Source organism: Lithobates pipiens, unplaced genomic scaffold (genome assembly GCF_037356315.1).
Source record: "Lithobates pipiens isolate NorthernLeopardFrog02 unplaced genomic scaffold, aLitPip1_a1.2 Scaffold_3, whole genome shotgun sequence".
Lineage (NCBI taxonomy): Eukaryota > Metazoa > Chordata > Amphibia > Anura > Ranidae > Lithobates > Lithobates pipiens.
Genome location: NW_027507790.1, coordinates 49,980,214 through 49,995,484, shown reverse-complemented (window position 1 = coordinate 49,995,484; position 15,271 = coordinate 49,980,214). Strand labels below are relative to the sequence as shown.

Sequence of the window (15,271 nt, the reverse complement as noted above, 5' to 3'; positions counted from 1 at the left end):
GTACGTTAGTTTGCCTGTACGAGCCCTTCTGCCGATGTAAATTTCGGCGCGAGGCGGTCAGCAAGCAGTTAAGTAGCAGCATTTTTAAATATAATGCATAATACTGGTAACCTTTTAGTTTCAATGTAATTGCAATGCCTTAATTTACCTCCAATCTATTAGCCTTCTACTTCTGAGTTCAGGTCTTTTGCTTAAAGTAATTGTTGGATTGTTTTTTTTTTTTTTTTTTTAAACATACATAACTTGCCTGCTCTGTGCAATGGTTTTGCCCAGAGCTACCCCGATCCTCCTCTGTTGGGATCCCCTGTCGCTGCTCCTGGCTCCTCCTCCCTTGAAAGTGCCCCATAGTAAGCCACTTGCAATGGGGGGAACCCATGCAGGCTCAATCTGTCAATCTGATAGGCATCTGTCTTAGGCCCTGTTCACAATTGGCATTAAAGTGGAAGCAAACCACAGTTACTGTATAAAAAAATCCCCTGTAAGGCATCGCATACTACCAAATTATGAGAGACTTACCTTAGAACTAAGCTCTCCAGTGCCACACTGTTAGCGCTGAGAGGGCAGACATCTTCCCCCGGTCTTGGTGTCCACCAGCTACATGAGTGGTCGGAGGTTCGGTGACCTCACTTCCACTCTATGCTGGACCTTCAGAGCGCATGCGCCGGTAACGTCACCAGCTGCATGCATTCTGAATATCTCAAGTTGATATCAAGTTTAGGAGAGTGTCACAGTACCTACAGGTAAAGCTTTGCTATAGGCCTGCCTGTAGGTACAAGGGGTAGAGTTTACTATCGCTATAAAAGCAGGAGTTTGAGGGGTGCTTTTAAATCTCTCTTCAAACTCCCAGTAAAGCAGTGTGCAATTAAAAGGACAGCACACAGTGCTAATCACATTATCAAAACATGGACAGTTTGTCATATTGAGGCGCTTCAAAAATAAAGTTGCATGCAGAGTTTTGAAGGAGATGAAGCATCTAAACTCCTATTCAAGTCTACGGTAACACACCATAAACTCGCTGGCATGTGTTTGCAGCGAGTTTGTGATGTGTTTGTGGAGAGTTTGCAGGGAATTAGGCCTAGTTTACAGCCGCCAAAAAATAAAATGCACAACCCTAGGAACCTGGGGTGTGTTTTTAATGCTCATCAAACTTGCTTCCCAAAAATCACAAAATAACGCGCATGAGGTCAGATTCACACTAGTTCGATGACAGACATTGCATGTGATTCGCACTGCATTGCTGTGTAGATCACATGTGATGTCTTTGCAATGCGATTTCAGCCAAACTGTATAGCTAAAACCGTATCACATTCGCACCAAAATGGTGAAGGACCATTTTGGTCCACACTGGAATCTGATTGCATAGGCACCCATGTGATCCAATTTCTGCACCATTTCACAGTTCGCACTGTGAACCGATCTGGGGGTGTCCTGCAGCAGTTTGCAGCTCTCAATGTGAACCATTGTGCAATTCAGGTGTGATGCAGGAACCCGCACTGGATTTGTAGGGTTCTCGCATTGCATCAATATGAACCGAACCTTAAAACACGACGCAAGCACAGCGTAGAACTTTATAGTCATGCTTGTTAAGCATCAGTATTTTGAGCAAGTGTAAACTGTGGCTTCAGCAGCTACGTTGTTGAGTCTTGTGACCGAGAAGCAGAAGGTTGCACTGGTCCTTAAGAAAAAAACATCCAGAAGGGCCCACAGAGTATCTGCCAGGGGTCCGAGCATGTTCAAATACCACATCCTACTGGGCCAATTTGTTGCAATAAGAATCATTGTAATGCCCCCCAAATTTCTTATGGGGAGTACACCAGGGAGATCCTGAAGGGGTGGTGAAAGCATAGGTCAGGTTGAAGGGATCCCACAGGTCACCAGCATGTTCATGTAGGAAAAGAAAGGGCTTCAACATTAACCTTTACACCCCAGGGGTGGGAAGGTCTTGTAAAACAAGGAATGGCAGAATTTATGACAGTATCACCCACTTTCACAGAAAGATTTCCTCAATAGGATACCGCTTAGGACAGGCTCCACCAGGGAGTGGACTAGGACAGTCTTACCCAATTTGGGCAATTTAAGGGACCCAATGCTGGAATCCTTGGGTGAGCAGGCTCAGAGTGCTTTAATGCCAAGCAAGAGCATAGAGCATGAATAAAGATAGCAATGGTATCCTTAAGTTTGGATGAAAGGTTTGCCACAGACATGTCATCCTGGTCCAATTCCTCAGTAGGAAGGAAGAATCACCCTCAATTACCTCCTCCTTGGGTAACATGTCTGGCTCAAGAACAAAGTCAAAGACTGATTCACTGGGGGGGGGGGGGGGGATGAAGGTTCCCCCGTTGTGCCCCATGCTATCAATAGCCTCTGAGATTCTACCCAAAGGCCTGAGATTCTACCCATGAATTCTGACATTAAATTCCTCTGTGGATTAAAAAAAAGTTTAAGAAAAATTGTGTGGCCAAACACTCAGCAGAACGGCTGGAGGAAGGCAGGGAGAACAAAAGGGCACCATGTAGACAGATTACCACGCCAACTGCAGCTATGTGCTGAGACTGAGCTAGTGAGGCCACCTGACCCCTTTCACTTATGATCTGCCATGTGTTTCGTCCCCAAAAAGGCAGGACACGCAATCTCAGTAAACCACATAATAATCAAGAAGTGCAGTAAAAGTCAGTTCACAAGAACGCGCAGGTACACGTAAAAAAATAAAATACATTTTTTTTATTTCTATATCTCTCCATCTATCTATACAAAAAACACTCCAAAAAAATAAAATACAAAAACATTCAAATTTTCAAAAACAGGCTAGGATATTGACAAGCTGGGCAAAAATGTTTAGAGGGCTTCCAATCTGTACTCACTGTTGACATTCAGACACAATTTGACACTTGCAGATGACAACCCTAGACCTGTAAGTCACCCTGCAGTTCACCCACACATATTGTACTACACGTCAAGAGAAGTGCCTACAGAAGGACGCAGCATGCTCAGCAACTCTACAGGCCAGCCCCACTTATCACCCAACAAGGTCCAGGTACAACCCCCCTCCCCCAAGGCATCAACAGATCCAGAAACTGCAGCAACAGTTATGGGGGTTATGTCAGGGAACTTAGAATCAAGAACCTCCATAGGACAGTTAAGCTTCTCAGTAGAGAGAAGAGGCCCATCACAAAGAAACTGCAAAAAACAAATGCTGGCTGGAAAGGGGAGGAGTTAAACAGGGAGATATCCCTGCAACATTCTCTTTTTGCTGGTGTCTAGTCACCTGAATATAACCTAAGGTAAGGACTAAAGAAGCTGTGCCCTGTATGACAAAAAAATAAATAAAAAAAGCGATTTTAGTGGAGAATAATTTTAATGGAGAACCGTAGAGGTTACCAATGAAGTTAATCTGAGATTTCCATCTCTAATGCAGCTGATACCAAGCTGTAAAAAATTTTTTGGAAAGAACGGCAGCAGACAGCATGTTGATAAAGTAAAAGGTCTATATTGTACTGCAGAACCAGGAGAATGGCTGGCAAACAGTTTTTTTTTTCTATAACTACCCTGTGTATCTGCTCATTTTACAACAGGAAGAAGTTTATTCTAAAAACACTAGTTGCTGACATTTGCTTCTGCATTAGAGTTCTTGGCTTAAAACATGCAACTAGCAGCGCATAGGATTATGCAAATTTCTTGCACCAGTTCGTGATGGAGGAACCCCTCCCACAGCACCACTGTGTCCTGCTGGCGGGAAGCCATCCCTGCAGGCAGAATACAATGGTCACTGCTGTGATTGCATGTGAAAAATCCAACAGGCTGGTTGTGCTGAAGTTGAAAAAGTCATTATTACCAACTATTGTTTAAAAACAAAGCTGTTAATTTTAAGGAAAGGAGGTAAGGAGGAAAGGATCTTCACCCTAATGGCAGTGCCCTAAGGGGGATCTTCTGTCAACTTAAAAAAAAAAAATAATAAACACCATGCTTTAGTTGGTCAGAGGTGTGCATCAAAACAGAGTTCTACTCGTTTTTCAGTTTATTAATGCCACTTTCACACTGAGGCGCTTTAGTGCTAAAAATATAGCCTGCAAAGTTCCTCTACTGTCATTCCAGTGTAAAAGCCAAAGTGCTTTCACACTGGAGCAGTGAACTTGCAGGACCGGACAAAAAAGTCCAGCAAGCAGCATCTTTGGGGCAGTTTAGGAGGAGTGTATTAAAAACGCTCCTGAAATCCAAGGCCAGCGCTGTGCCAGTGGCACTTTGCGGGCATTTTTAGCCAAACGTGGCCGAAAAAGGGTTAACGCAGCCGCTGCTTCAGTGTAAAAGTGGCCTTAAAGTCAGCAGCTACAAAATGTGTAGCTGCTGACTTAACAAACACACACACTGACCTGTCCCACGATCCAGCCGCCCGAAGCCTCGGTTCTCTCTTGCCTCTCCTCTGAGTCAGCATCACTAGAATAGGCACTCGGCTGTGGGGGCTTGGGGCTTCACAGCTGGGTGCGCACCGTGCTGTCCTGAATGGCCAAGCAAGCTTCCGGGACCTGACGCAGAAGATTGCAGGGAGGGAGGGAAGAGGAGTTGCTGCCTAGGCGGAAGTGGGAGCTGGGTACCTGTCAAAAATAGGTACCTGCTAAGCCCCCCTCACCACAAAAATTACATGCCAAATGTGGCATGTCAGGGAGTTAGCGTTCCTTAAGGCAGAAGTTCCACACATGGGTGGAACTCTGCTTTAAGGATTTTGGTAGGCTACCACTTTCTTCAGGACATTCTATTTGGCAGGACGAGTTACTACATCACTTTTAGGTTCCAGGTTTGCGCTGAGTCACATTCTCGGTGACCCACAATCTTATGCAAAAGTAATGCATAAACACTAAGAAATCCCTTAAACCGGGCGAGCCTTAACCACCTTCTGGCCGCTGTAAAGTCAAATGATGGCAGACGGGATACCCTCTCATATGATGTACCCCCAGTCTTGTCACGCAGTGTCCCTGGGACATGGCCCGACCACAATCTCGAAAAAAGCCAATAACGCAGCTCTTTACCCATGTGATCGGCTTTGTCCAATCACATGTAAACAGAGAAGTGCCAGTAATCAGCTCTCCTCACCTCACCCTGACGAAGTGTAAGGAGAGGAGCGCTGATCAGCAGCATCTCCTCGCAGGAGAGACGTGTACAAGTTATCAGGGCACTGATAATCAGGGCAGCCCCAGCAGTGATGCCAGTCGGTGCTGCCTTTCAGTGCCACACATCAGTGTCCATTAGTGCCGCCTCAGTGAAAGAGGAAAAAATAAAAAATAAAAAAATAAAAACCCTTTCATTAGGAAGAAGTACCTCCAAATTGTGACAGCAATAGCCGGGAGTAAAAACTTTTCATATTTTAACATCTTGTTTTGCCTAGTATTTACAGGAAAATGCAGCCATATTGGTAGAATAAGGAGTGCAAGTGGACATAAAAATTAAGATGATTAAAAGTGCAAAAACTACATTACCCCATGTCAGCCAGGAACTCTTGAAGCCTTTTCTGGCCTTGAACAGACCAAAGCTTGAGAGCAGAGGAAGTGTAACATGAGTTACAGATGCTTTCAAACATAGACCAATGTTGATATAATGAAAGACGCACACTAATTCCAGAATTAAGGAAAATAATAGACAAGTAATAAAACAGACAAGTGTCAAATTGTATTTTGACAGTTACAAAAAAATCCCCACAAAAACTAGACATTTTTTCCCCATTTAGGTGGAGCAAGATTTGTGCATTGGTGTGTGAATACATGTGTACATACATGGCTGCTCTGGGAAGATTTAACTATCCTCCATCATGGTCTTCCTCATGTTTGTGAATGATAATGTGCAGGCTCCCCAAGAGTCCAGAAAATGGCACAGCAAAGAAAGCATTGAGTAGAGGATGACCAAAGCAAGCAATAAATGGAAAGTAAAATAATATAACTTCATGCATTACATCCTGAACTCAAATCATTGTTATTTATTTAGCCAACACGGTGTCTGCTTGCTCTCCACCCAAAGCAAGCCAACAGCCCTCACACGCTTTAACCACTGGAATTAAACTTAGGGGTTGCAAACCCTCATGGTTTTAACCTTAATGTCTTCTATGCATCAAGGAGAAAAACCTTCTGTAGTGCTGCAGCCCCCATTTTACTTACCTGAACGTTGCGCCATCTTCCGTCTGGGAAAGAGCACACCATCTCTAGCTGTTGTCTCGTGTCCCAATTGAATATATTGATAGCAGCACAGCCATTGGCTCCTGCTGCTGTCCAAAGCCAATGACACGATGTCGGGGCAGAGTCCTGCATTCTGTGTGAATGGACACAGACCAGGGAGCATGCACAGGTGTCCACCAAAGAGATCGCTTCTCCAACGTGGACACTTGATGCAGGGAGGAGCCACCAGTTTAACGGAGGGAACCCAGAAAGGGTAGATCGGGCGACTCTGTGCAAAACGAACGGCACAGTGGAGGCAAGTATGACTTTTTTTTTTAAATCTCTCACACACACACACGAAGAGGGTTTACAAACCCTTTAATCAGCTAACGAAAATATGGAAGAAAAAAAAAAAAAGCCATATCCCCATCTTGCATGACCCATGTCGACATGTTTTTCATTCGAACAAATTTAGCAAATCACCCTTAAAGATCCACTTTAGATATATTTTTAGATCAAATTTAACCAGTCTTGTTGGGATAAAAAGGGAGGGGAGGGAGAAGGATAGAAATGATGATGTACAAATGCTAGCGCCAAACTCGCTACATGTCACTGCCTTATGTTCTAGTAATGTGAACCCTTGCCCTTTTCTAGTTCTGGTATCACTGCTGCAAGCTCACACTGCAGCACTGTGTCTGAAGGGAGGTGGCATTTAGATCACTGGTAAAAATGTGAGTCACAGTGACCAGTCTTTTTTTCTGACGGTGAGAGACACCATACAGTAACCAGAGAACATGGCACTAATAACTGGATAAAAAAAAAAAAAGTATTAAATAGGTTTATTTTGTGTAAGAAAACTGGCACAGTTTATTCAACCACAGCTGGTTAAACAGTTTGACAGGGTCTCTCACAGCAGAGATGGCAACAGAGCTCTGCTTCAGTTCCACAAGGGGGATGCCCACCACAAACTGGTCTGGAAGGAGAAGAAGCGGACAGGAAGTAATAGCAGCAAAAAAAAAAAAAAAAAAAAAAAGTGTAAATTACTGATGAATCTGCATTTTTTTTTTTACTAAAAATTGTAAGTATTTAGACATGAAATAGACCTGCAGTAAAGTTTCAGTTGCTGATATGTCTACTTTAATTATCTAAAAATGTATCAGGATGAAGGATACTCATATTCAAAAGCGATCCTCATGCAGTCAATGGAGAGTGTGTTTTCTTCATCCTCATTGCGGTGGTTGTGTCTGGAGACATGACGCTGCAGAGTTCCAACATCTGTCACATATTTCATCCTTTAAAACAAAAGAGGGGCAGCATATTATAGGATTGCATACAACACACACACACACACACACACACACACACACACACACACACACACACACACACACACACACACACACACACACACACACACTAGTGTTTATAGCAAAACTGATTGAATCTGTATGCTTGCAGAACGTGGAGCTGCTGCACTTCATTCACACCATAGATCTAAGAAGGGTATGCAAGTCCAAAAAAATTAAAATTTAATATAAACCCACCCTTGTCAGTACTAATTTACAAATATTTAACAAAATTGTAGTTACCAGGAGTAACAGTTTCCGATGTCAGTCCTTCTACTAAGCCAGAGAAAGGCTTTCTAGAAGGATTTTCAACCAAACTGTGGTTCCCGCAACTACTATGCATTACAAGTTTGCTAATAAAGAAGCACTGACAAAAGTATTCTGCAGTGCCACCTAGTGTGCCCCCGATGCAGTTGTTAAACCTTGTAAAACATCTTCCACTGTCCAGGGGCATGTCAAATGATACTTTACAGCTATGATGAAACCACTAGTACACCAGTATAGAGGATTAAAACTAAAGACCATATGTACAAATGTAATAAAGGAATACTCACTGAGTAATTCTGTCTTGAACCCACTGGTCAGTCAAGCCAACAATAGCCCACCTAAAAAGATAAAAATCACAAAAAACACCAAGCTTAGTGTACATACTGTTTACACTATATAACTTTTTATATGTAATGGAGGGGGCAAAAAAAAAAAAAACCTGGCAAAATTGTTTTGCAAAGAAAAACAAAACAAGAGTTATTACCCGTTACCTAATTTTCAAGGAATTTTCCAGGATGGCTTACAGAGATGGGCTCCTCCCACTTAGCCCACCCAAGACATTGCCCATGCTCTGTTTGAATGATCTTTGATGTTTTCCAGAGGAAACAGCGACTATGTTTGGTAGGCTTCCAACATTGCATATTACAATCACCTTGTGATTGTAATATTTTGATGTCTTCTTGCCTTTATCTGGGCTCCAGAACAAAACAAGCAAACTAGAGGTTGATCTCCAATCTATGGATCTCATCCTACACAAGGTTCTTTCAATGAGATACTCATGGACATTTAGATAATATGCCCCAGTAATTATCCAGCAACATTTCTGCCCCAATGCTATAGCTAAAGATATATCCAAAAAGCATATGCCCATATCGATGTCCTTTGTTTGCTGTGAATGCTGGTACGGCAGCTATGAATGTCTGGAAAAGAACTGGGTAAAAATTAACCTGGCAACTTTATGAATGACAGGAGCTCTGCCCAGAGTTGGAAGTCTGAGTTCAGAAGGCACATTGTGATGCTGGTGGTAAGTTATGCAGATCACTACTCCAGAAGATTGAGCCTGTAGTAGTAGTAGTAGTAGTAGTAGTAGTAACAGAACATTTACTTTGACTTGCTACAGCTGTTCTGTTAGGAAGGCTGTGTAAAAGATGCAATGATGTTTTTAACATATACAGAGTACTGAACCTAAACATACCCAGTCAGGTATAGGGGTCAGAGACATAGCAAGATGTGAACCTACATCTACAGGCCATATTCTTGCCCATTAGTGTTGCAAGGAACGCATCACAAGAAAGAGCCGTCTGCATCTGCAGCAAAATGACTGTTACATCGCCAGCTATACAAGTTTATACTGCTGTATAAATCCTAAACCCGAAAAGTCAGGTAGATGTCTCCTGCTCATTCTTCTATTATCATCCTGATAACTTGACAACTGTTATCAACTGAGATAAAAGCAGCTGGAACACTGTTGGGGAGGATGCTATAAATAGATTATCAGAGTGCTGAACTATTCAAACAGCTCTGAAAGTCTCCACCTATGAAGAGAAGGGGTGTATGCCTTTCCTCCAATAAGCTGTCTTGGCTGATATGCCCAGACTACACTTCCAGTGCTGAAAAGGAAGAGAAAATCTTTCTAAACTTCAGCTTTATATGATGCTCATGCAGGGAGATCCGCCCCATCCCCTGTGCACCATCCGAGGCCTTTCACCTCACTGGGGACATGCCCACATCCAAATCCTTCCTAGGGGAAAACACCACAAATACAATACAAGATGAAGGAACCTGTTAAGTTACTTTTCAAATTATTGACTTAAAAAATAGATTTTTTTCTACCTCTCTCCTTCCACTGGTAGATGGCTGGAACCATGTTCTCTAAATCTTACCAGACCCAGGCATGGAGAGGGCATATGGTACTGCATGCTAAAACGTAAGGGATTTCATCCTCTGCTGAATGAAGACTCAGCAGCAAAAATAAATAAAAATTAACAGACAAAACCATGATCCTTCTCTGTACATAAAAAAAAAAAAAAGACAAAATACCTTAACCACTTCCCGACCGCCGCACGACGATGTACGCCGACAGAATGGCACGGGCAGGCATAAGGGCTTACATGTACGTCCTTTCCTTCCCGCTGGTCGGGGGCCCGATCGGGCCCCCGCCCGGTGCCTGCGGCGGTCGGTATTCATTCCCAACCGACGAATAGAAATCCTTCGTCACATCACTTCCTCTCCTGTAATGTAAACACAGGAGAGGAAGTGATGTAATCTCTCCTCCGTGTCGGTATTTTTCGTTCCGACACCGAGGAGAGAGGATCGGTGAGTTGCACCAACACGACACTACACAGTAGAACATGCCAGGCACACTCACACCCCCCCCGATCACCCCCCCAATTACCCCTGCCCCCCAGTCACAGTGACACCAATGTCATTTTTTATTTTTTTATTTTTTTAGCATTGGTGTCATTTGTGACTGTAATAACTGTTAGGGCAGTTAGGGTTAGCCCCCTTTAGTTCTAATGTACCCCCCTAACGCCCCCAATAAAGGTTTAACCCCGTGATCACCCCCCCCCCCCGTCGCCAGTGTCACTAAGGCTGGGTTCACATTGCAGCGGTTTATGAGAACGAATGTGATTCGCACCGCACTGCAAATCACATCCGATCTCTGTGCGATTCGAGTTCAGCCATACAGATAGTATGGCTGAATTCGCATCGCACCCGCCGCAAATTCGCACGGGACCCTTTTTTTGGCCCGCAGCAGAATCGGATCGCATGGGTGTTCACACCATGCGATCCGAGTTTGCAGATCGCACTGCGATATGCGAACTGATCTGGGGGTGTCATTAACATTTCACTGACACTCCCAGCAGTTCGCATAGGGCAGTGTGAACTGCCGCCGGGAGGCATGCGATGCGGGAACCCGCCGCGGATTCGTGGCGTTCCCGCATCGCTCCAGTGTGAACCCAGCCTAATAAGCGATCGTTTTTCTGATCGCTGTATTAGTGTCACAGGTGACGCTAGTTAAGCAGGTATTTAGGTTCGCCGCAGCTTTTTATAGCGCCAGGGACCCCCATATACTACCGCATAAAGCCCCCTGATTGCCCCCTAGTTAACCCTTTCACCAGTGATCACCATATAACTGTTACAGGTGACGCTGGTTGGTTAGTTATTTTTTTATAGTTTCAGGGCACCCGCCATTTATTACCTAGTCTCACTAGTGTACCCCTAAATTTAGGGGTGTCTACTTTCCAAAATGGGGTCATTTGGGGGGGGGTTTGTGCCATCTTGGCATTTTATGGCCTTCAAAACTCTAACGCCCTTAGAAAGCCTGAAGGCGGTGCTTGGTTTTCGGGGCCCCGTACTCAGGAGAAGCAGCAGAATTTATTTTAGGGTGTCATTTCACATATGCCCATAGCATGTGTGAGCAATATATCATTTAGTGACAACTTTGTGTAAAAAAAAAAAAAAATTTTTTTTTTTGTCATTATTCAATCGCTTGAGGCAAAAAAATAAAATATTCAATGGGCTCAACATGCCACTTATCAATTTCCTTAGGGGGTCTACTTTCCAAAATGGGGTCATTTGGGGGGGGGTTTTGTACTGCCCTGCCATTTTAGCACCTCAAGAAATGAGATAGGCAGTCGTAAACTAAAAGCTGCGTAAATTCCAGAAAACGTACCTTAGTTTGTAGATGTGACAACTTTTGCGCAAACCAATAAATATACAATTATTGACTTTTTTTTTTTACCAAAGACATGTGGCTGAATACATTTTGGCCTAAATGTATGACTAAAATTGAGTTTATTGGATTTTTCTAATAACAAAAAGTAGAAAATATTTTTTTTCAAAATTTGCGGTCTTTTTACGTTTATATCGCAAAAAATAAAAAAATCGCAGAGGCAATCAAATACCATCAAAAGAAAGCTCTATTTGTGGGAAGAAAAGGACGCAAATTTTGTTTGGGTACAACATTGCATTACCGCGCAATTACCAGTTAAAGCAGCGCAGTGCCAAATTGTAAAAAGACCTCTGGTCATTTACCAGCAAAATGGTCCGGTCTGAAAGTGGTTAAGGTCTCAGCTACCAGAGCGTTTCTCTCTAAGCCATTGACACACCTGTCTAAGAACATTAATGCATCAAGACAACCTATTGGAGATTGTCTCGTACAATGTAAGGGTCAGATAAAAGCCTTCCAATTTATGCAGCCACATAGACAAAACGAGGGCTAAACTTCAAGCAGGTTATTAGGTTCAGCTTCCAATAGTGCAACACGCCATGCGACCTTGGACACAAAGTCGCACGACAAGTCACGGCCCATTGATTTCAATTGCACCCGCTCCAATCTATGCGACTCAAAGTTGCAACTACCTAGAAAAGGTCCCAGCACTACCTCGATGCGGCCTCTGATGCAACCCCGATCCAGAGGCTATAAAGTTGGATCAAAGCTGCACTCAAGTCGCAAGAGCAGAAACGCAGCCTCAGTCCATACATTAGATCACATATGAGGCATGAACCACAAATAGTACCAAAATAATATAACCCAAATAACACAAACATAAGCTCCAATGTTGTGCATTTAAATACATAGATTCATAAACACTTTGAAAAGTGTGAGGTCAGAGACAGTGTATGCGTCTAATATCACACACACACACACGGTGTAGCTTTGCAAATCAGATGAAGTCTGCAGTAATACTCCTTCCCTAAAACGCGTTCCCTCCCTGGTGTCTGTTGATGATGGCACCAGGGAATACTCACAAAACCACCCTATAGCCGTCCATTCAGGGGGATCTGCAGCATAGCAAACTGCATACTGTCCTGGCTTACCAACATAGTTTACCTGCCCCTGTAGACGTGCGCCCCACGCCCCATCTGGAGGTAGTCAGGGACTCTGGACACCTCTGCTCCAGTCACGCAGCACTCCCTTCAAAAGATTTGGGGAAGCTAGCGGCCGTGATCCATCCATATTAATCAGCAGCAAACATCCGGATTTCAGCTAGCAACAGAGGACATGGTGTTTGACCAAATGCGAGTTAAGGGAGGGCGCACCTTGAGCCTCAGCACCCATGAGGATAGCTGCTTCTCCTCCAGTGGAGGAGACGGAGCCTTCGTGAAAATCAAGAAGAAAAAAAAAAAAAAAAAAGTTTCAAAAGAGTGTTGCAGCACTGGAGCTGGTAACCAGGCAGTAGATAACCTGTACTTGCAGACTGTGCATCTGTCCCTTAGATGTTTCCCCTTATGCTTCCATCCTCTGTCCTAGAGGGAGAGGACACAAGGCAGAATGAGCCTTTTTCCAAAGAAAGACAAGGTGCAGACAAATACCCTTTGACCAACACCCAGCCACCTAGAGAGACCCAAATGAAGCCCTGCCACTCTAGTAGGGGAAAAAAAAAGGGGATACACACAGCCAGACTAGCCTTGCTGGTCTGTGGATAGTACAGAGACTCTCAAAACCCCTGGTGCCCCCCTTCACCAGGGAGCAAGAAAAGAAGAACACCCATTTGCCTCTCTTACCTTAGGGCCAAAGTCTGCAGGTGTCCCAGACTTTATTCCCTGCTCACAGTGTCATCCCTGGTGACTTACCAGCGCAGGACAAAAATGGCTTCCACCATTTTCTCTGTAGCCCTGAAAGGTCAAGCAGCGAGGATCCAGGTCTGGTGCTGTGGAGCGGATGCCTCCCCTGCAACAGTGCAGGTCGGCGTTTGCTACCAAAAACATGGCTGCCAAGCCACTTCCTCTGCTTTCAAGGTAGGAGCGCAGACAACTACACTGTTGAGCTGAGCACCAAACTTCAGGACACCACAAGTCAAAATCCCACACTGCCAGTGTACCAGAATCAACAGGCATGCTGCCGACCAGAATCTTGTGGAGAGAGGGGGTCCCTTGGAATGAAAATTCAAGATTCCCTTTCCAGGGCAGCCCAAGAAAGCCCGAGCTACCTGCCTCCCCAGGTTCACTACCCCTGTCCTGGGATGCTGTAGCCAGGAGGCCCCTGCCACCTAGCACGAAGACCAGAGAAAAATATCAATTTCAGAGTTCTGGTCTGGCCGGAGGAAACACAAATACTGAGGAATTTCTGCCTGTGGGCTGTCTTTTTAATGTGGATCATGTGTTTCCTGTGCTAGGTAGGGAGGAGCCCATCTCTGTAAGCCATCCTGGAAGATGACTGGCGAAAGGGGATGAAGAATTAAACTGGTCAACAAAGAATAAAAACCTCCTCACATGTGCCATCACCACAGTGATGCAGCAACTCTGAGCTTAGAGTTTGAGCTCCATCACTGCTGTGATGGTGAAGGTGACCAGTAATTGCTGGGCCTTACTTACCACTGTCCTAGTAACATCCTGGGAGTTTCAAGTCAGGCTTTGTGAGGAAAGTAAATGGCCTGCACCAAAAAGGCATTTTTCAAACTTTAGTCAAACCTGCGTCCGCCCCATATATGCACAGGCAGTTTTTTTACGTAAAGGTGAACTGACCCTTTAAATTTTTTTTATTTTTTTTTCAAATAGTTTTTATTGATTTTTCACAAATTATAGCGAAAATATTGCACTACTTCAAGCGGTTCTGCACCTAAAAAAAAAAAAATATTAAAAGCCAGCAGCTACTAATATTGCAGCTGACTTTTAATAAAATCACACTTCTGTCCCAGGGTCCAGCGATGTCGGCGGCAGATGACGAGCGATCGCTCGTCTCGCTGCTGCCCCCGCCGCCATCCTCTGTCAGGGAATCGGGAAGTGAAGCATTACAGCTTCACTGCCCGGTTCCCTACTGCGCATGCGCGAATCGAGCTACGCGTCTCTTATGGTCCCCCGCTGTTTCTCTGGGAACTGTGCGTTTCCCAGAATACAACGGGGGGGGGGGGGGGGGGGCGGGGCGTCTGCGGCGGTCTGCCCGAAAGTGGGGGCAGATACCTGGATTATCCAGGTAACTGCACCCCCCTCCCCCCTGAAAGGTGCCGATTGTGGCACCGGAGGGGGGAGGGATCAGATTAGCGGAACTTCCCCTTTAGGGTGAAGAACCGCTTTTTAAGTAACATTACCAAGACAGTCACAAGGGAATAGAAAATATATTTTACAACATCAGTTTACATTTGAACATAGTTGACATTTGAGCATGGTTAAAGAGAGTGTTCTAAAACACAAGCACACTCTATACCCATCACCATACCTGAGCAATACCACAGGTAGCCTTGAATATGAGTGCAAGCATTCAACAATGCAACCGTATACACTAAAACAGGGAGGGAGGGAGAAAGGCAAGTCAATGGTCTGACCTTCCTATGCTCATATCCGCATCTGATAGTGAGGGAGTCACTGCATCTATACGTAGTGCTTTATTGATTATTTTTAGTCCAGACTGTCCACGCTTTCCATTGGTTAAACTGTTTCTTGTGCCCAGATCTAGCAGCTAGGATGCATTTGGTGCCTTGTCTGCCTTCCAGTGCATTACCATTAATGTTCTTGCTTCAAGTAGGATGTGTGTGATCACCGTCCTAAATTCAGTTGGAAAGGTTTAGATACCTAGGT

The 15,271-nt window shown here is 44.4% G+C and overlaps 1 protein-coding gene across 1 annotated transcript in view; it reads right to left on the bottom strand.

Annotated features, from left to right (window-relative positions):
• Window positions 1-15,271, bottom strand: part of CDC45 (cell division cycle 45) — a 111,040-nt gene that overhangs the window by 37,481 nt on the left and 58,288 nt on the right. The window contains exons 9-11 of the mRNA XM_077461651.1: window positions 8,038-8,088; window positions 7,310-7,429; window positions 5,469-5,600 (exon numbers count right to left, since the gene is read on the bottom strand). Of these exons, the coding sequence (XP_077317777.1) occupies window positions 5,469-5,600; window positions 7,310-7,429; window positions 8,038-8,088 (303 nt within the window). The remainder of the gene's footprint in view (window positions 1-5,468; window positions 5,601-7,309; window positions 7,430-8,037; window positions 8,089-15,271) is intronic.